Genomic DNA, 20,302 nt, shown 5'->3' on the forward strand with positions numbered 1-20,302 from the left:
CTGAGCCCATTTTGTGATTTCCAATACAGAAGCATGCCTGTATGTGATGCAGTGCCGTCTAAGGGCCTGAAGATCACGGCGCACCCAGTATGGTTTTCCGGCCTTGACCCTTACGCACAGAGATTCTTCCAGATTCTCTGAATCTTTTGATGATATTATGCACTGTATATGATGATATGTTCAAACTCTTTGCAATTTTACACTGTCGAACTCCTTTCTGATATTGCTCCACTATTTGTCGGCGCAGAATTAGGGGGATTGGTGATCCTCTTCCCATCTTTACTTCTGAGAGCCGCTGCCACTCCAAGATGCTCTTTTTATACCCAGTCATGTTAATGACCTATTGCCAATTGACCTAATGAGTTGCAATTTGGTCCTCCAGCTGTTCCTTTTTTGTACCTTTAACTTTTCCAGCCTCTTATTGCCCCTGTCCCAACTTTTTTGAGATGTGTTGCTGTCATGAAATTTCAAATGAGCCAATATTTGGCATGGAATTTCAAAATGTCTCACTTTCGACATTTGATATGTTGTCTATGTTCTATTGTGAATACAATATCAGTTTTTGAGATTTGTAAATTATTGCATTCCGTTTTTATTTACAATTTGTACTTTGTCCCAACTTTTTTGGAATTGGGGTTGTAAGAGGTAAATATTGCAGTCTATCGTTATTCAAAAACATCAATTTCAAACACGATATCAATATATTTGTCCACGTTAATGAGAGGCTCACGAACATTAAATGACATTAACCTCTGTTAGCCTATCAATGCATAGGGCCTGACTAGCCTTTGGTAACACACTAAACAAATTATCTTTCATTTTTGGCACTTTTTCTGTTTGTGTAGATGGGAAGACATACTGAGAATCCAAATCGCCAACATTTGAAATAATTGTTTTGAATTATTTCTTGTCTTATTTAATGAAGGTTGTAATAGAATTAGCCTACATTTGGCTTAAGCTGGATGAGACAGAGACATAATTTTATAGCCATTTGTTAAACAGCTGCCAGGGAACGTAATTAACCGTTCCGGGAATGAAATTTTTTTGTTCTAACCGTTTCGGGAACATCTATTTAATGGTGGAACCCAAAACCGGAAACGTTAAAATTCCGTTTCTGTTCGGAACGAACCAATAGGAAAAAAATTCTGGTTCAAAGCCCTGGTTAAAACTTCTCTGAGCTTTTGATACTTTAATGCATAAACTTCGTCCTACGTTTCTACATTGTAGAAAAATACTGAAGACATCAAAACTATGAAAGAACATTTGGTAAACAAAAGTGTTTAAAATAAAAAGGTTCGTATTTTCGATTCTTCGAAGTAGCCAGTGTTTCCCTTGATGACGCTTTGTACACTATTGGCGTTCTCTTAACCAGCTTCATGAGAGAGTCACCTGGAATGCTTTTCAATTAACAGCTATGCTTCGTCAAAAGTTAATTAGTGCAATTTCTTGCCATCTTAATGCATCTGAGATCAAACAGTAAATAATAAAAATCCAGTAAATAGCCCTGTTTCACAACTGTAGTAATCCATATTATGTCAAGAACTGATCAAACAATATCCATCGTTACTTGAAGATATGAAGTGTCTCTTAAAGGTTCTGACTGCAAAGTTGAGTTCTGGGCAGAAAGGTTCTACCGTATTTCTGTTGCTGTTAGTTTCGAGATGTTTCGTGTTGATTTTGAAGTTGAAATTGAGGAGTTGCGCTCTTGCACACACCGTGCATCCTATGTGTAAATGTTTTGCCAAGATAAAATGCGTCCTGCGTTTTACGATTCCGGAGATTGCCGAAGCAGTGAGCAACAATATCACGTGTGTTTGACCTACTTTTAACCAAAACAAGTTGGCTTGGGCAAACATGATGGACTCTGCTCTCCCACCAGCTAAAAGCCAGCAGAAAAGACAAGGAAAGCCTGTCTAGTGAGCGTAACTGCAAAATAGAGCAAGGTTGGATGACATCATTTTTCTGGACAGGTAGCTAAGCACTAGCTAGAATGATTCAGTTATCTTAGCCTTGGAATGCATGGACTCGACTCAACGGTAGCGAGTCTGGAGTTATACACCTAAAGGCCAATTTATGCTGACAACCCAGTCCTCGCAGACGGCGCCGCAGACACTGTCTGCGTAGCCCCCCCACCTTCGCAGACGCTCTGCGCGCACCTCCCAAAAATTGTGACCACCGCAGACAGCGCCGCAGACAAGAGGGCTCTGATTGGTCCACTCTACATCCGCTGTACACGCACTTCCGCTTCCCTACTTTCCCGGTTTGGTTTGTTTTCACGACCGGCATTTTTAAAAATACGAGCGAAGATGGAGCAGCATGAAGAGCGGTTGATTGAGGAAGTACGGACATCTATACGACTCCAGTTCTAGTCATTATAAAAAAAAAAAAAAGTTCTAGTCATTATAAGTAACCGGAGGATAAACACTCCACTAACCACACCCACCAACTACTCCTAGCGACTTCGCGCCCCCTTGCGTTGTGCCGGTGAATAACATCGCGCACGCCTATTATCCCCGCTCAACAATAAATTACAACTGTCTACGAAAAGCTATCTGCGAAAGCCTTGTCGCACGAGCATGCAGAGGCCTTAATGTTTTGATCTTATAGAGAAGGAACCGGTAACATAAAAGCAGGAACCGAGAAAAGATATATTCGTCTTTGTTTCACAGATCTTTTCGCGAATGTCAACCACAAATTGCATACCTGCAACTGAACTCTCCGAGATTGATGCTGAGTCATGATGTTTTCTGCACGTCACTGTGACTCAGTTCCATAGTTATGCTAATTAGTTCAAGCTCCTTGCATTCAGCTGTTTCTGTTTGGCTCCGAAAGATAGAATATTCAGTCCCAAAACGGAAGAAAGCGACCCTCAGAACATCAAAAGGATCACATCTCATCTGCATTATATTGTTCTTTGCGGGACATAAAAAAATAGTATGCACAATCCCCCCCCCCAAAAAAAAAATTGTAATTAAATTTCAGGTGACTTTGCAGTGAGTCGCTTTAATTAATAAAATAAAGAAAAGCCACTGAATTAGGTGTGTCTGAAACATTTGACTGGTGATGTACTTTAACAGCAGTGTCTCTTTTTAATAGGTACAGCAGAGATTACGTGGTTGAGGGAGAGCCCTATGCAGGCTATGACAGACATAATGCAGAGATTGCTGCTTTTCACCTGGATAGGTAAGGCTCTCACATATGCAGATGCACACAATATACGGCACTAATATAAGATTTTTATTTTAACAACATTCACGTGGCCAGTGCAACAAAGGCAGGAACAGGAGAAGAGCCGGGACTGATAAAATTAGCTTAGTTAAGATATTTAATTGTTTGATTTCCCATCAGTTTTACACATATGCTGCCTCTTCTACAGGATCCTGGGCTTTAGGAGAGCACCCCTCGTGGTGGGGAGATTTGTGAACCTGCGCACAGAGATAAAGCCTGTTGCCACAGAGCAGCTACTGAGCACATTCCTTATGCACGGTCAGTCTTTCTCCTCACTGTTAGATTCTTCATCTGAGGAAGTGTGTATCGCACTTGGATTTATTTCATATCAAAACGTAAAACTGTTTTAAAAAAAAAAAAAGTCAGACTCAGTCAACCATGAGGCAGTAGAATTATTAACATGGTGTGTAGTCTAGCATTGTGTTCCTTCCGAAAAGTCAGGAAGCACCAGGAATACGTTGAGTGAATATGTCGGTCTGAACACGTTGAACAAAATCCAAAAACAACCCCCAAAAACCATGCTACAGTGGCTGGGAAAATCTGCAGAACGTCATGGTAAACACGGAGAGCACGTGTTCTAAATAAATATAAAATTGAATATATTGGGCGTGTCGCCACAAAGTGAGTCCAGTGTTGCAAATGTTTATTTGGCGGTACAGTGATATGAAACGAGTGCATCAAAAGAATGACTCGCCCGTCTTTTTTTTTTTTCTCCCCTCTAATTTTGCTGTAAATACATTCTTTATAGGAAGATGCCCTTTTGATTTCATAAAATTGGTGAAATTTAGTTTCCTCTAGAATTTGGTCATTGTGATACATGTTTATTTCTGTAATATAAAAAAAAAAACCCAGGTCATTCTGTGTCTGGGAAGTTGATTTATTTTGAAGGGATTCCCTAGCAAATAATGTGCATGAGGTCGGTCGCTTCGCACAGTCAAGCAGAGAAAGGAAGTCCGGTGTGCGCATGCGGAAGTTTTCATTGGGGCGCTGACCCAGTTACGTCATCTTGCCACGAGACGAGGAGCTAATCATAACATTCGCATTACTCGTTCCATACTCAAGTTGTGACAGAAAATATGACCAAGCCAATGGATCCTACACATCAAATGCTGGTTAGTATGTTTCTCCCCATCATAAATATTGTAATTAGTGAAGAACATGCTGCAATTATTCCAAATATGTAGCTTTTTGAGGCGAACTTGAGCCTGGTCACTCATCTTGTTGAAGTCTGTTTTTCATTGAGCGTACTCTAGCCAATACTCGTTAGTCATAATGAAAATTATGTATTGATTTCACAATGTAAATATTATTCCTGTTTAGGTGTTAGTGATGATTTTCGTTTGGCTTTTCTGTATGCAAATCCCATTTCCTTCAGTCGATTTCTTAGTTTGGTCATAAACATTAGCCCCCATTTCTGCGCATTTGTTTTGTTGTGCATTTTCTATTTTCAAGGCATGTTGCTTTGAATTTTTTTTGTCCTGACGCTTTGACGTTGATAGAAATATGTTTGGCATTCTGGAAACTGGTACAGGCTGTTCTGATTGCTACTTATTTAGTTAAGTTCTTGAGATTTATCTTCAGTCCCACATTCTGCTTTCTGCTTAATGAAGGTTATGTCGACCAGTAATGCCTTTCTTCTTTCATAAAATTATGATCCTGACGGGTGATAGTACATACTATTTCTCTTCTTTCATAAAGTGGTGTATTCTAAGCCAGTGATGTAATATTTCATTTCCCGTTGACTTTATCCTGTCATACATAGATGACTTAGATTTGTCGTCGTCATCATCCAGTCACATAGCTACAACACACTCTTGAATTTTAATGTTTTTCATGTTGGTCCTCCAATAAACTGAGAAACATCTCTGAACAGCTGTGTCTGCATCAGTGACCGTTGCTCCCAGATCTGTGAGGTATAATGTCTTCGGTGGCAGAGGACAACACCTTGAGATCATACTTTGCCAATTCAACCTCCTTCAGTATAGACAGATCAAAATCAGTGGAAGGTAAGAGAGAATTTATTTTTCTTCAATAAGTACATCAGGTTCTCTCCTTCCAGCTGGAGATCTGAAATCTGATTATCCCAGTCGCACACCTACGTGTATCGTACAAATGGTCCGATGGTGTTTCCTCGGGCCGACTGACATCTTCCGTCGTCTACCCGGACATTTTCCTTTTTACAACCTTCCCATTTAGTTTGTACTTGCTCCAAATTCTTGACACAACTGGGAACAGTCAGCGTCTTTTGCCATACTCCATGTTGAATCAACTTCTTGAAGGAGTTTTATAATCCTTTCTGTTGTTTCAACTAACAGCGCTCTTGTTGGGGCCATGTTTCCTTTTAATCAGACAGGTGCAACAGCTCGTTAAAGGAGATATGCAGAACCTTTATTTTGAAATAAATTTCTGAGTGGATAGTCTCTCCATCCTTGACTCTTGTATGCTGCATAAATGGGAATTAAAAAAAATTATTTTTGAGAGTTAGAATCGACCGCAAAGTTGGCATTCGAGCTGCCCCGCTGAGCCAGCCAGCCCTGAGTGTGTGATGTCACAGCGGTAACCGGTTTTAAAGTGCTGATGACACGAACATGACTCTATGCAATTTCTTAAATAAACTATACAACATGGCAAACATGTTAGATTTCTGTTATAATTACGTGAAAAGAAGCTGTTGTTACGCGAATATCCAACTTTTAATTGCACAGCGCAAGAAAACTGGGTCCGTGGCTCGCGGCCATGCTGTGACGTCAGCGGAAGAACACGCTGCGGTTCACTGGCTGTTCTACTCAATGGAAATGGCGCATGAAAACGCCGGTGAACTCTCTAGTGCTAGCTCTTCCTCTGAACAAAAGAACAACCAAATACTGGTACTTTAAGCAGTGATCATGATGGCATGATTTTATCTGATTTTAAATAAATGAGATTGATAATAATGTGAATGTTCACAACTAGTACATACAAACTCTGCAGCTTCTGATTCAGCAGCTGCGTCATACTCCGCAAAAACATCAGCAAGAACCTACAATATAAATGGAAATGCAATACACTAAGCTCAAATGACTTTTGGAAAGTATAATTTCTAATTTTTTTTTTACATATTCTTGGAGTCGGTCATCGGGGTACTTGCTACTGTTCCCTAACAACGCATGGCAAAGGGTAAAGTGTAGTGTTGCTACGAGTACTTGCTAAAGCCTCCGGTGGAAGATCCTCGATGTGCTGATAAGACATACAGTTCTATATAACACACAAGTGTCACGATAATCACAAAACAGATGCAAATTGTTAAAATACCTAATTTTTAAGCAATCATGTGTTGATCTCTTCCGAATAGAATCTATGATAGCCTACCCTCTTTACCCTTTGCCTCTCGTTGCTAGGCGGCAGTTACATGAAAGCCGCAAGCTTTCACAAGCAAATACATGACTGATATCACGCCGACTTTATGATTACATTTATGATCATCATGAATGTGTACTCTATGAGCGCTCTGGAGCGAGTCACTTCCAAGGTGGCTGTGCAGACCACAGTGTTACTATTTTTAGCATCATGTCGGAGCACTCTATAGCTCTACATACCTTTATCGTATGTCGTTTCTCAACACGTTCTGACAGGAGGACTGTCTTTGGAGGAGTCGCCTTGTCCCAGGCGACTGCTGGATCCGGCATAGCTACTAGTAGACCCCCTCCGGAATACTGTAGGCACTGCTGATGGTAGTAACACACGTTTGTGCTGAACTGCACACCCAAGAGATTCTTTTAAGCTGGGAAGGGTGTCAAAACAATCCAAATCGAAGTGTTCAGAGCACAGGACGGATGTTGGTGAGGGCTCCCACTTGTCACGAGTGCGCCTGACTTGCTTCACCCACTTGGCATGCAGCTCGGGATCTCTGGGAAACTTGAATAAACTTACCCCATCCTTGTGGGTTTTGGAGCAAAAGCCGGCAACACAACGCGAAGGCATAATAACTAATATATATATATATAAATAAAAATAAAATAATGCATAATGTATAATAATACTAATAATGATAAACTGAACACCTGCCGCATCAACAACAAACTGGTAAGTTAGGAGGAAGATTCTTTCGCTGACGTCATATGGCTCCTCATTCGTCTCCTGGGTGCTGCAGCCCCGTCAAATTTGCCCAAATAGCCGCGTTTTTTATCATAACTTGTAAAATAGGCGCCTTCGTGAATTAATATATGGATCATCGGGAATTACTTTTTATGTTATAAAACATCGCCAAAGATGTCAAAAACGTGTCATCAGCACTTTAAGGCCGAAGCCTTTGACAGCTATAGACCAAAGTCCTATAAATAAAAATGTATGGTTAAAGTAAGAAATACCGTTACCGACTTGCTCAACTAAGACTGATTTGACTTCATTGATTGTGGGTTGACTCTCATTAAAACAGGATAGGTGTTATAACTTATGCAACATACATGTACATGCATGCATTTTCACTGATAAAACGTAAAAGGCTCATTAAATAATCAGATGAACTGAGACAATCACATTCTGAAGCAAATTCAATAATCTGAGACCGGCAACTTAAACACACAATACAAGTTACATGTATTAATCTAAATGCAGGTAAACGGCGAGTGTTGTTTTTGTTGTTTTTTATCCAAATGAGAGTCGGAGCTTAACCGTCTGTGTTCTCGCTTCTTGAAGGCCGATCTTGTGGCTGATTGTTTTTGAAACAATCTGACTTTCAGTTATTCGTTGAGTTCTCCGTTCATTCGCTTCTTCCACGTAAGGGCGAGATGGCAGCAATATCCAGTGGAGAAATCAGACAGCTGCTCCACTCATTCTCTCCAAACTGTGTACTCCACCATTACTGCTCGGCTCAGGCAATTACTAAAACCCGGGACGGAACGGGATGTCGCCGGTTTTAGCAACAACCCTCGGCTCACGCTCCGGGAGAACTGGTGCAACTGAACTCAACTCATCTCATCTCATTATCTGTAGCCGCTTTATCCTGTTTTACAGGGTCGCAGGCAAGCTGGAGCCTATCCCAGCTGACTACGGGCGAAAGGCGGGGTACACCCTGGACAAGTCGCCAGGTCATCACAGGGCTGACACATAGACAACCAATCATTCACACTCACATTCACACCTACGGTCAATTTAGAGTCACCAGTTAACCTAACCTGCATGCCTTTGGACTGTGGGGGAAACCGGAGCACCCGGAGGAAACCCATGTGGACACGGGGAGACCATGCAAACTCCGCACAGAAAGGCCCTCGCCGGCCATGGGGCTCGAACCCGGACCTTCTTGCTGTGAGGCGACAGCGCTAACCACTACACCACCGTGCCGCCCAGCAACTGAACTCACTTAAAAAAAAAATACTTGTAGTTTTCTTTTTCTTTAATTGTTGGTACTGCACCCTCTTTCAATACGGGTTTATAGCCAACGCTCCTCAACAGATCAGAGGTTTTGTACAAGTCTTCAGTAAAATGTGCAGAGCAGAGGAGAGACCACTTCGTAGCCGCCCAATGTTTCCGTGAACTTCTCACAAAACGTGTCCAAATCTGTGCAGTTTGAACATTCTTGGGCCATGAATGCAATGTAAATCCACCTTCTGTCGTGTTGCTACACCCGCCAGCAACACATCTATGTGGCATGGCGATAAATTAGCTCAAAATGGAGGATCGGAGTTGCAGTCAGCTCTGTGTTTTAGTATAGCGGAAATGGCTATGAGACCGATAGATTTCCTGTGGAGACGTTACAGACATCAAGGTCCTTCAGTCAGACCACTGCCTATATAAATCACCTTAATTGTAAAAATTACTATATTCGATTTATTGTTAATGCTTAAAACTATTCCTGTTCCATTCTTGAGGTCTCAAGGCATTTATAAATGAAAATGAGGCCATGGTTCTGTGTATATGCTTTGTCGTATTTAGACTTGTGTCGGTATTTGTTTTAGAAATACAAATTACAGGGTGATTTTTTTCATAATTTTTTTATCCCCCTGGCATATAACGCGGGGGGATATAGCTATTGCTCTGTCCGTCTGTCTGGAAACATTTTAGTTTCCAGATCATAACTCAAAAACTATTAGGAATTCCCGCGAAGTGACATTCCATGTCCCAACAGCTAGCCGCTGTGTCCGGGGATCAGGTCATCGAGGCCCCTGCCTTCGACTGCCACCCAGTCCATACTGCACCAGTCCCCTACTGCTACCTCTGTGGGTGGTGAACCCACAGGAGGTCGGGCCCACGTCACCTCTTCGGGCTGAGCCCGGCCGGGCCCCATGAGCAAAGGCCCGGCCACCAAGCGCTTGCATACGAGCCCCAACCCCAGGCCTGGCTCCAGGGTGGGGCCCCGGCTGTGCCATACCGGGCGACGTCACGGTCCTTGATGGTTTCTCCATAAGGGTTTTGGTGAACTGCTCTTGGTCTGGCCTGTCACCTAGGACCTGTCTGCCTTGGGAAACCCTGACAGGGGCATAATGCCCCCGACAACATAGCTCCTAGGATCATTCAAGCACACAAACCCCTCCACCACAATAAGGTGGCAGTTCTGGGGGGGGGGTCGGAGGTCGATGATAGACTTTGTTGTCGTTTCATCTGATCTCCGGCCCTATGTCTTGGACACTCGGGTGAAGAGAGGGGCTGAGCTGTCAACTGATCACCACCTGGTGGTGAGTTGGATCCGCTGGCGGAGGAGGAAGCTGGACAGACCTGGCAAGCCCAAACGTATGGTGAGGGTCTGCTGGGAACGTCTGGCCGAGCACACTGTTGGGGAGGTCTTTAACTCCCAGCTCCGGGAGAGCTTTTCCCAGCTTCCAAGGGAGGCGGGGGACATTGAGTCTGAGTGGACCATGTTCTCTACCTCCATTGTGGACGCAGCTGTTCGGAGCTGTGGCCGCAAGGTCTCCAGTGCCTGTCGTGGCGGCAATCCCCGAACCCGGTGGTGGACACCGGAAGTAAGGGATGCCGTCAAGCTGAAGGAGGAGTCCTATCGGGCCATGTTGACCTCCAGGACCCCTGAGGCAGCTGATGGGTATCGGCAGGCCAGGCGTGCTGCAGCTCGGGCAGTTGCGGAGGCAAAAACTCGGAACTGGGAGGAGTTCGGGGAGGCCATGGAGAAGGACTATCGGTCGGCCTCGAAGAAATTCTGGCAAACCATCCGGCGCCTCAGGAGGGGGAAGCAGTACTCTGCCAACATTGTTCACAGTGCGGGTGGGGAGCTGTTGACCTCGACTGGGGACATTGTCGGGCGGTGGAAGGAATACTTTAAGGATCTCCTCAATCCCACCGTCATGTCTTCCATTGAGGAGACTGAGGCTGATGACTCAGAGGTGGACTCGTCCATTACCCAAGCCGAAGTCACTGAGGTGGTTAGCAAGCTCTTCGGTGGCAAGGCACCGGGGGTGGATGAGATCCGCCCTGAGTATCTCAAGTCTCTGGATGTTGTGGGGCTGTCTTGGTTGACACGTCTCTGCAACGTCGCGTGGTGGTCGGGGACAGTGCCTCTGGAGTGGCAGATTGGGGTGGTGGTCCCTCTTTTTAAGAAAGGGGACCGGAGAGTGTGCTCCAATTATTCCAATTAATCACACTTCTCAGCCTCCCGGGGAAAGTTTACTCTAGGGTACTGGAGAGGAGAATTCGACCAATAGTCAAACCTCGGATCCAGGAGGAACCAATGCGGTTTTCTTCCTGGTCGCGGAACACTGGACCAGCTCTATACCCTTCATAGGGTGCTCGAGGGTTCATGGGAGTTTGCCCAACCAGTCCACATGTGCTTTGTGGATCTGGAGAAGGCATTCGACCGTGTCCCCCGTGGTATTCTGTGGGGGGTGCTTTGGGAGTATGGGGTTCGGGGCTCTTTGCTAAGGGCTGTCCGGTCCCTGTACGAACGGAGCAGGAGTCTGGTTCGCATTGCCGGCAGTAAGTCAGACCTGTTCCCAGTGCATGTTGGACTCCGGCAGGGCTGCCCTTCATCACCGGTTCTGTTCACAATTTTTATGGACAGAATTTCTAGGTGCAGCCAGGGGCCGGAAGGAATCCTGTTTGGGAACCACAGGATTTCATCTCTGCTTTTTGCGGATGATGATGTCCTGTTGGCTTCTTCAAACCAGGACCTCCAGCATGCACTGGGGCGGTTTGCAGTCGAGTGTGAAGCGGCTGGGATGAGAATCAGCACCTCCAAGTCCGAGGCCATGGTTCTCGACCAGAAAAGGGTGGCTTGCCCTCTCCAGGTTGGTGGAGAAGTCCTGCCTCAAGTGGAAGAGTTTAAGTATCTCGGGATCTTGTTCACGAGTGAGGGAAGGATGGAGCGTGAGATTGACAGGCGGATCGGTGCAGCCTCCGCAGTGATGCGGTTGCTTTACCGGTCCGTTGTGGTGAAGAAGGAGCTGAGCCAAAAGGCGAAGCTCTCAATTTACCGGTCGATCTATGTTCCGACTCTCAGCTATGGTCATGAGCTTTGGGTAATGACCGAAAGAACAAGATCGCGGATACAAGCGGCCGAAATGAGTTTCCTTCGCAGGGTGGCTGGGCGCTCCCTTAGAGATAGGGTGAGAAGCACAGTCACTCGGGAGGAGCTCGGAGTAGAGCCGCTGCTCCTCCACATCGAGAGGAACCAGCTGAGGTGGCTCGGGCATCTTTTTCGGATGCCTCCTGGATGCCTCCCTGGGGAGGTGTTCCAGGCATGTCCCCCTGGGAGGAGGCCCCGGGGAAGACCCAGGACACGTTGGAGGGACTATGTCTCTCGGCTGGCCTGGGAACGCCTCGGTGTTCTTCCCGAGGAGCTGACCGAGGTGTCTGGGGAGAGGGAAGTTTGGGCTTCCATGCTTAGACTGCTGCTTCCGCGACCCGGTCCCGGATAAAGCGGAAGAAGACGAGACTATTAGGAATTTTTTCATGAAACCTCACAGTTAAGTGACTAGAGGAGTTGTGCCGTTTGGGATTCCGGTGATTCCCCCCCCCCCCCCCCCCGTATTTCCATGGCAGCCAATTAAACTTAGGAAAATTTGGAGTGGGGTCTGATGACTCTTGTTCCTCTACTTCATCTCATCTCATTATCTCTAGCCGCTTTATCCTGTTCTACAGGGTCGCAGGCAAGCTGGAGCCTATCCCAGCTGACTACGGGCGAAAGGCGGGGTACACCCTGGACAAGTCGCCAGGTCATCACAGGGCTGACACATAGACACAGACAACCATTCACATTCACACCTACGATTAATTTAGAGTCACCAGTTAACCTAACCTGCATGTCTTTGGACTGTGGGGGAAACCAGAGCACCCGGAGGAAACCCACGCGGACACGGGGAGACCATGCAAACTCCGCACAGAAAGGCCCTCGCCGGCCACGGGGCTCGAACCCGGACCTTCTTGCTGTGAGGCGACAGCGCTAACCACTACACCACCGTGCCGCCCCCTTGTTCCTCTACTTGATCAGGGAAAAAACTTGCCATTAAGTAAAAAAATTGAATTTGTTTGAGGTATGTTTTACAAAGCCAGAATGTTCAGCTCTTAAACAAAAATAGTTTTGTGTTGTCTGTGAATTTTTTATGGTACAAAGTAAAAGAGCCGAATGAACATCTTCCCAGAGTAGTGATTCCATGTTTTTTGCCAGCTGTTGTACTACTTCCTGCTGCCTGTAGGTCTGCCAGACATATTGAATGTATGCAGTAGGGGGCAGCAGTGTTGCATGTTCCAAACCAGAATGTACGGGGGAAAAAAAAAAACCCAGAAGCTTCATGCTTTTCACATTTATAAACCATGGGTTGCAGTACCAAAGCACTGTATATGTTGGTGATTTCATTGTTCACACTGTACTTGAGAATCGTTTGTGGGGATTTATTTTTTGACACTGAAATTTGCAATGTTTTCTGTTTATGTACACACTCAGTTCTTGTCGTCTTTGTTTGGTTTGTTTGTTTTTGTAATGTTCTCAAGATGAGTCGTATTGGTGTTTACAAAGCTCCACTTATTCTGTCTGCTGTTCCTCAAACTGCTCCGCTTTGCTTTGATTATAGACTAATAGTTTTGATTATATCACAACCCTAATAAATACACGTCCTACACCATTACAACCTACACTTCCCATGCAGAAAAGCAGCTTTTCCTTTGATGCGTGCCATCACGCATTCGTACAATGTGTAGTGCAGTTTCCCCCTCTGAGCCTTTGTGAGACATGCTGAGCCGATTAACCCTTTTGTCTGTCTTTAGATGGATATTTTTGTGGTGTTGTTTTTTTTTTTGCAGAAGTATGAATATGATTCAGCCCAGAGATGCGCAATGAGGTCATGGTTGTTCCACTGGGGTTTTGCACAGGGGCTCTTATGCGGTTCTAAACACTGGATCTAAGCAGCAGCTGTGCGATCAGCTGCCTGCAGTCAAACCACGAGGCCTCAGTGTATTCAACAGCTTCGGGCAGTCCCGGGCATCCTCATCCTTAAACTTTGCACCCAGTCTGTTGCAGTTTTATATTCTTTGCTTTATCTCAGCATGTTTAACCTTTTTAGAGGCGCATTGTCATTCTAGAGCCTTTTGCTGCTTGTGAGGTAAATTACATTTGCAGTGGACAGTTGTTTCCCTTGGCCCCTGTATAACCCCAGCCCCTGTTTTTGAAATTGTACCTACCTTACGCTTGCTTTTAAGGAAAACCGTCTTTGCTTTGACCCAAGTCAGAGCCTGTTTGCAGAACAGAAAAATGACTGCCAGGTGTATCGATTATTCAAGTTCATGTTCTTCGTCACCGCAATGGATTTGAGCCGTCTTTCAAGGAAAGTTCCAGGTCTAAATATTTACTAGGGACAAAAGTGATTTAAATCCTTCCACTATTTTAGTATTTACAAAAGGAGATGTCTCACAGAGTTTGTGAAGTCCATTTCCAAAGTCATGCCCAAATATTTAGTGATTACAACACTATAAACGAACATGGGAAGGATCCCTTTTGCAGTGTGTGTGGTAATCGACTCCAGATACCGAATGTGATGCGTCGGAGACCGGAAGAGGAGAAATGTAACAGTGTGTGTAGAAACTGTCCTGTTCTACTGTTTCTTTAGTTACTGAGGTAAATGGACACGGGTGTATTTTTGTAGGGATCCTGTCCATGTTGTCAGACATTTATAATAACATTATGAGCCTCTCAGTAATGGACATGAGCGATTTACTTTGATGCAGATGCTTGGCCCATAGAATTACACTGTATAGCTGTTTTGTGGTTGCCAGTTACAGTGTTCTAACTCTTTTATACTGGAAACAATTTCTATCGCTTTTGTCCCTAGTAAATATTTGAACCCAAAAAGATGGGAAAATAGGGACCAGATTAAAAAAACCCTGAATTTTTCAATGGCATATCCTTAACTTTACTTCTAGTCAAGTTTATTTCTATAGCGCTTTTAACAATAGACATTGTCTCAAAGCAGCTTTACGGAATTTGAATGACTTTAAACATGAGCTAATTTTATCCTCAATGAGCAAGCCGGTGGCAAGGAAAAACTCCCTCAGACGACATGAGGAAGAAACCTCGAGAGGAACCAGACTCAGAAGGGAACCCATCCTCATTTGGGCGACAACAGATGACATGACTATAACATTAACAGTTTTAACATGAAGTCAGTTTTGTTGATGTTATAAACACTTCATTGATGGAAACCTGAGTGCAAAACTGTTCATGAGAACTGCAGTCCTAAAGTTAGCAAGTCAGCTGTAGTCCTCAGCCATAAAAGCATTACTGTAAGAGTCCAGAGCGTCTTCCAAGTGTAACTTTCAACTGTCCATATGGGGCCGTCCTCCACAGGAGCTATGCGATGAGACTCCAACTAGACATGGGGCATCAGGATGGATCAGGCAGGTCTGAGGAGCAGAAGAGGTCAGCATCTCGATCCCAGGATTGACATGTAACTCAGAGGAACAGATGGGTGGAGAAAGAGAAGAAAAAACACAGGTTGTTAGGTATGCCCAATGTCACCTGAAATAAGTCGAAACAATATACATTTTGTGCTGAGCGCAAGCAGGGACTCCGGCAAAACTAACTATGACAGCATAACTGAAAGGGGAGAGCCAGAAGGTAACACAGGCATGAGGGAGCCCCGGGACATAAAGCAGCAGCCACTACACCATCAACAAACTCGAGTGAGCAAGCGAGTGGGGGACTGGCAGCATCCATACATCCCAGTTTACCAAAACACACTATGCCTGAGGACCCTCCAGATCTACTCCTTTACCTCATAAACACTAATAACCAAAGGCTTGACTAAACAGGTATGTTTTCAGCCTAGACTTAAATGCTGAGACTGTGTCTGATTCCCAAACACTACTTGGAAGGCTGTTCCATAACTGTGGGGCTTTGTAAGAAAAGGCTCTGCCCCCTGATTGTAGCCTTCACTATACGAGGTACCAGCAGATAGCCTGCACCTTTTGATCTAATTAGACGTGGCGGGTCATAAAGGACCAGAAGTTCACTCAGGTACTGTGGTGCGAGACCATTCAGTGCTTTAAAGGTCAATAGTAGTATTTAATAATCAAAAAGCAGTGGACCCAAGACAGAACCTTGTGGAACACCAAACTTTACCTTAGTATGTCTAGAAAAATCACCATTTACATCAACATACTGATAGTGATCAATTAAATAAGAGCTGAGCCAGGAGAGGGCCGTTCCCTTAACTCCGACGACATTTTCTAGTCTATCCAGAAGAATGGAATGATCAGTGGTATCAAGTGTTGCACTAAGGTCAAGCAACACAAGCAGCGAGACACAGCCCTGATCAGAAGCCAACAGTAGGTCGTTTACTACTTTAACCAGTGCAGTTTCTGTCCTATGATGACCTAGACCTGTGGTGTGCCTTACTGCACAACCCCAATTCCAAAAAAGTTGGGATGCTGTGTAAACTGTAAATAAAAACAATGTGGAAATTTGCAAATCATGGAAATTATATATTTCATTGAAAATAATACAAAGTCAACATATGTTGAAACTGAGAAATTTTATTGCTTTTTGAAAAATATATGCTCATGTTGAATTTGATATCGGCAATACATTTCAGAAAAGTTGGGATGGGGCAACAAAAGATTGAAAAAGTTATGTAATGCTTAAAAAACAAACAAACAAAAAAAACCCTAATTTGGTTAATTGGCAACAGGTCAGTAACATGATTGGGTATAAAAAGAGCATCCCAGAGAGGCTGAGTCTCTCAGAAGTAAAGATGGGGAGGGGTTCACCACTCTGTGAAAGACTACGTGGGCAAACAGTGCAACAATTTTAAGAATAATGTTTCTCAATGTAACTTCCGGGGCGCTCCATAGCGTGCGACCCAGCAGCCTAGCGTCTCCATCTTTGTAACTTTCTACCTTTTAAAAAGGACTATTTTAAACCTTACCTTGCGTGTGAATGTGTACTGTCAGTGATTTTCAGCCATGCAAGTTATGGGAGCTCTCTTGGAACTTTTAGTGATCTTTCTCTCAGTAACGTTGTTACTGGGCTCTCCTACCTGTTGGGAAGCAGGTGGACGCGGAGTCACCGGGAGAGCTATATACAGCAGAGAGTTTCTCCTCTCGCTACGGACTTCAACAGCCGGGGTTATCGCTGTTACCATCCCGAGGGCGCTGTACAAACCGGCCTTGAAGCCTCGGAAAAGGGGAAGGAGAGGTGGCCTACGCCGGAGACTTAAAAACATTCGGTTGGATAATCGCCGCAAGTTGCCACCGCTCCCCACTATACTGCTATCAAATGTGCAATCCATCCGTAACAAGACTGACGAACTGGAACTATGGACTAAGACCAGAAGGGAAGGTCAGGGAGTCGTGTCTACTTGCTTTCACAGAATCATGGCTCACCGACCTAGATCGAGACGAGGATCTGTCAATAACTGGGTTCGGAAGCCCAATTCGGCTTGACAGGTCACCGGAGGCGACGGGGAAGAACAGAGGAGGAGGGGTGTGTTTCTATATCAATGAGCGGTATTGCAACATCGTAACGGTCAGAGATAAAATCTGTACCGCCGACATAGAACTACTTTCCATCTCACGCCATCCCATCTACCTTCCGCGTGAGTGCCAACAACTTTTTTATACACTGGTATATATTCACCCACGAGCAAATGCGGCAGCTGCTGCTCAGCTGATTGCAGACACTACACACAAACTGGACGAAATTTGCCCCGATGCACCTAAATTCATCTTGGGAGATTTTAATCACTGTGACGTGAGGAGGACTATGAGAACTTATGAACAATATGTAACTTGCACTACAACACAGAAAAAGACCTCTATTGATCTTTGCTATGGGTCAGTAGGTGGAGCTTACAGATCCATACCCATGCCTTCCTTGGGAGCTTCCTACCACAACAGTGTTTACCTTATGCCAGTGTATAAACCCTCTTTCAGACGCTTAGAACATGAGGAGAGAATTGTGAAACTGTGGTCAGAGGATAGTATCTCTTCTCTGCAAGCATGTTTCGAGTGTACTGACTGGGAGTGCTTTCAGGAGGGGTCTGAGAACATTGATGAACTAGCAGACACTGTATCATCATGTATCACATTCTGTGTGGACATGGTCGTCCCAACTAAGAAGATTGTCACTTTTCCGAACAATAAACCATGGGTGACGAAGGAACTTAAGTCTGTGATTAACAAGAAAAAGAGGACTTTTTACACTGGGGAGATTTGGGAGATTTAAAGCTGTGTCCAAAGAAGTAAAAAATGAGATGAGATTAGGAAGGCTAAAATGAAATATAGAAGGAAAGTGGAAGAACAATACAGTGGAGGGGATCTTAGAGCAGCCTGGCGAGGAATAAAGTCAATGGCATCTTTAAATCAACATACTGAACGTAGAATGCCTATTACTGTTAATGGTGTTGAGTCATGTGATCTTCCAAATGCTTTCAATTTATTTTATTCGCGTTTTGAATCCTCTGACTTTCTTGACAATATTTCTATGTGGAGAAACACTCTGGTTCCTAACAATGACCTAATGATATCTCAGGAGCAAGTAACATCTCTGTTTAAGAAGGTCAATATTAGGAAAGCCGCTGGCCCTGATGCTGTTTGTGGCCGCACACTATGCTATTGTGCAGACCAGCTAAGTGGAGTATTCACCTCCCTCTTCAATATGTGTGCAAAACAAGGCCAGGTTCCCCAAATATGGAAGAGCTCCACCATAATACCATTAGCTAAATTAAATAAACCCAAGGAGCTAAAAGATTTTAGACCGGTAGCTCTTACATCTCTAGTGATGAAGAATTTTGAAAAAATCCTTAAGGCTGAAATTATGTCTTTGGTCACTGGTAAGCTGGATCCATTACAGTTTGCTTATCAAACTGGTAGAAGCGTAGATGACGCGAAACTTTTTATTTTAGATACAATACATAAACACCTGGAGAAGCCTGGCTCCCATGCTAGACTTTTATTTGCAGATTTTTCTTCTGCTTTTAACAAAATGCAGCCGCATATCTTGATTGAAAGCCTAGCTCATGTTTTTCAATTACCAAATCAACTACTGTTGCTGCTTTTAAATGTTTTAACAGATAGAACACAGAGTCTTAGCCCATGTTTACATTAGACCGTATCAGCGGATCATCAGATTAACGTTTTTAAAACGATTAGTGTGCACACAGCAACACCAATACACGATTTGCGTGCACATAGCAACGCCAATACACGGATACGCTCGGCTCCGCAGGCATCCTGCGCTCCAAATCACTCCGCCCTGAACAGCGAGTGCCCTCTGGAGGGTGCGCACTCCGGCCCTGCGCAGCTCACAGAGCGCGCGAGTGAAGTGCACAAGCCACGATTCGGGACTGAGCCGCTGTGTGTGTGATCCCAGCGCATATCACTTATTACTTGCAAGTGGAAGGATGGCAAGCCTAAAGACAATCATAACTACACAATGGGCAGTATTTGCATCAGTATTTGCAGTATTTTCATACTTTTATACTCTTTAATGAAAGGTGATACAAGGCGGAAGTCCGCGCCGTTTTTCAGCAGTCGCGTCACATGACCAACGCCAGCGAATCAGGAAGGTGGATGTCACAGTGACGTTGTCCAATGAGACGCCAGCTAGAGCTCAGCACAGCGTATCCGCGTATTCTGAATGTTTACACAGCACCGGAGCTGACACGATCTGGATTGAATACGTGGACGCTGGCGGATTCCCATTTCCCGGCATTTCCAGGCGGTTTAATGTAAACGGACAGTGCATCCGCGAAGAAAACGAGACAGATACGGTCTAATGTAAACGTAGCCTTAGTAAATGGTCACTTGTCCCAAGCTGTTACTTCAAATACTGGCTCGCCGCAAGGATGTGTACTCTCTCCTTTGTTATTTATTTTGTATACAGACAGCTGCAGGTCTTTCCAACAAGGAAGCTACTTGGTTAAGTTTTCAGATGACACTGCGCTGCTATCATTGTTCCAAGGTCCGTATTCCAGTCATGGGACTTTGACATCATTTGTGGAGTGGTGCAACAACAATTTTTTAGATCTAAATGTTGATAAAACAAAAGAGCTTATAATAGATTTTAGGAGGCCTAAGGCAGAGCCAAAGGCAAGTGTCATACATGGGGAGGATGTGGAAATCGTCGACACATACAAATACCTAGGTACAATATTTGACAGTGAGCTGAAATTTCACATAAACACAGAGACAATTGTTAAAAAGGGACAACAGAGAATTCATCTACTGAGAATGCTAAACTCTTTCAGTGTTTCTAAAACTATTTTGCATAACTTTTATCAGTCTTTTATTGAAAGTCTTTTAACTTTTTCTTTTTTATGTTGGTTCAACACTCTGTCAGTCAAAGACAAGAACAGTCTCAGTAGCATTGTTAACACTTGCTCAAAGATTACTGGAATCCAACTAAACAGTCTGAGTGGTCTGTTTAACAAACAGGCGGTCCATAAAGCCAGAAGTATTATCAGTCAGCCTGATCATGTCTTAGGTGGAGAGTTTTCCTTAATGCCGTCAGAGAGGCGCTATTATTCTGTCATGACAAAAACAAAGAGGTACTCTAACTCCTTTATCCCTGGAACCATTAGATTATTAAATAAGATGGTAGGTGTAGAGTACACCAGAGAGCACACCAGTGAGGACTGGTTCTATTAAGGGTTGTTTAGCA

The 20,302-nt window shown here is 44.2% G+C and overlaps 1 protein-coding gene across 1 annotated transcript in view; it reads left to right on the plus strand.

Annotated features, from left to right (window-relative positions):
• fam20b (FAM20B glycosaminoglycan xylosylkinase) overlaps window positions 1-20,302 on the plus strand; it is a 151,959-nt gene that overhangs the window by 56,268 nt on the left and 75,389 nt on the right. Inside the window, exons 4-5 of the mRNA XM_060917538.1 lie at window positions 3,097-3,183; window positions 3,377-3,486. Of these exons, the coding sequence (XP_060773521.1) occupies window positions 3,097-3,183; window positions 3,377-3,486 (197 nt within the window). The remainder of the gene's footprint in view (window positions 1-3,096; window positions 3,184-3,376; window positions 3,487-20,302) is intronic.

This window comes from Neoarius graeffei, chromosome 3 (assembly GCF_027579695.1).
Source record: "Neoarius graeffei isolate fNeoGra1 chromosome 3, fNeoGra1.pri, whole genome shotgun sequence".
NCBI lineage: Eukaryota > Metazoa > Chordata > Actinopteri > Siluriformes > Ariidae > Neoarius > Neoarius graeffei.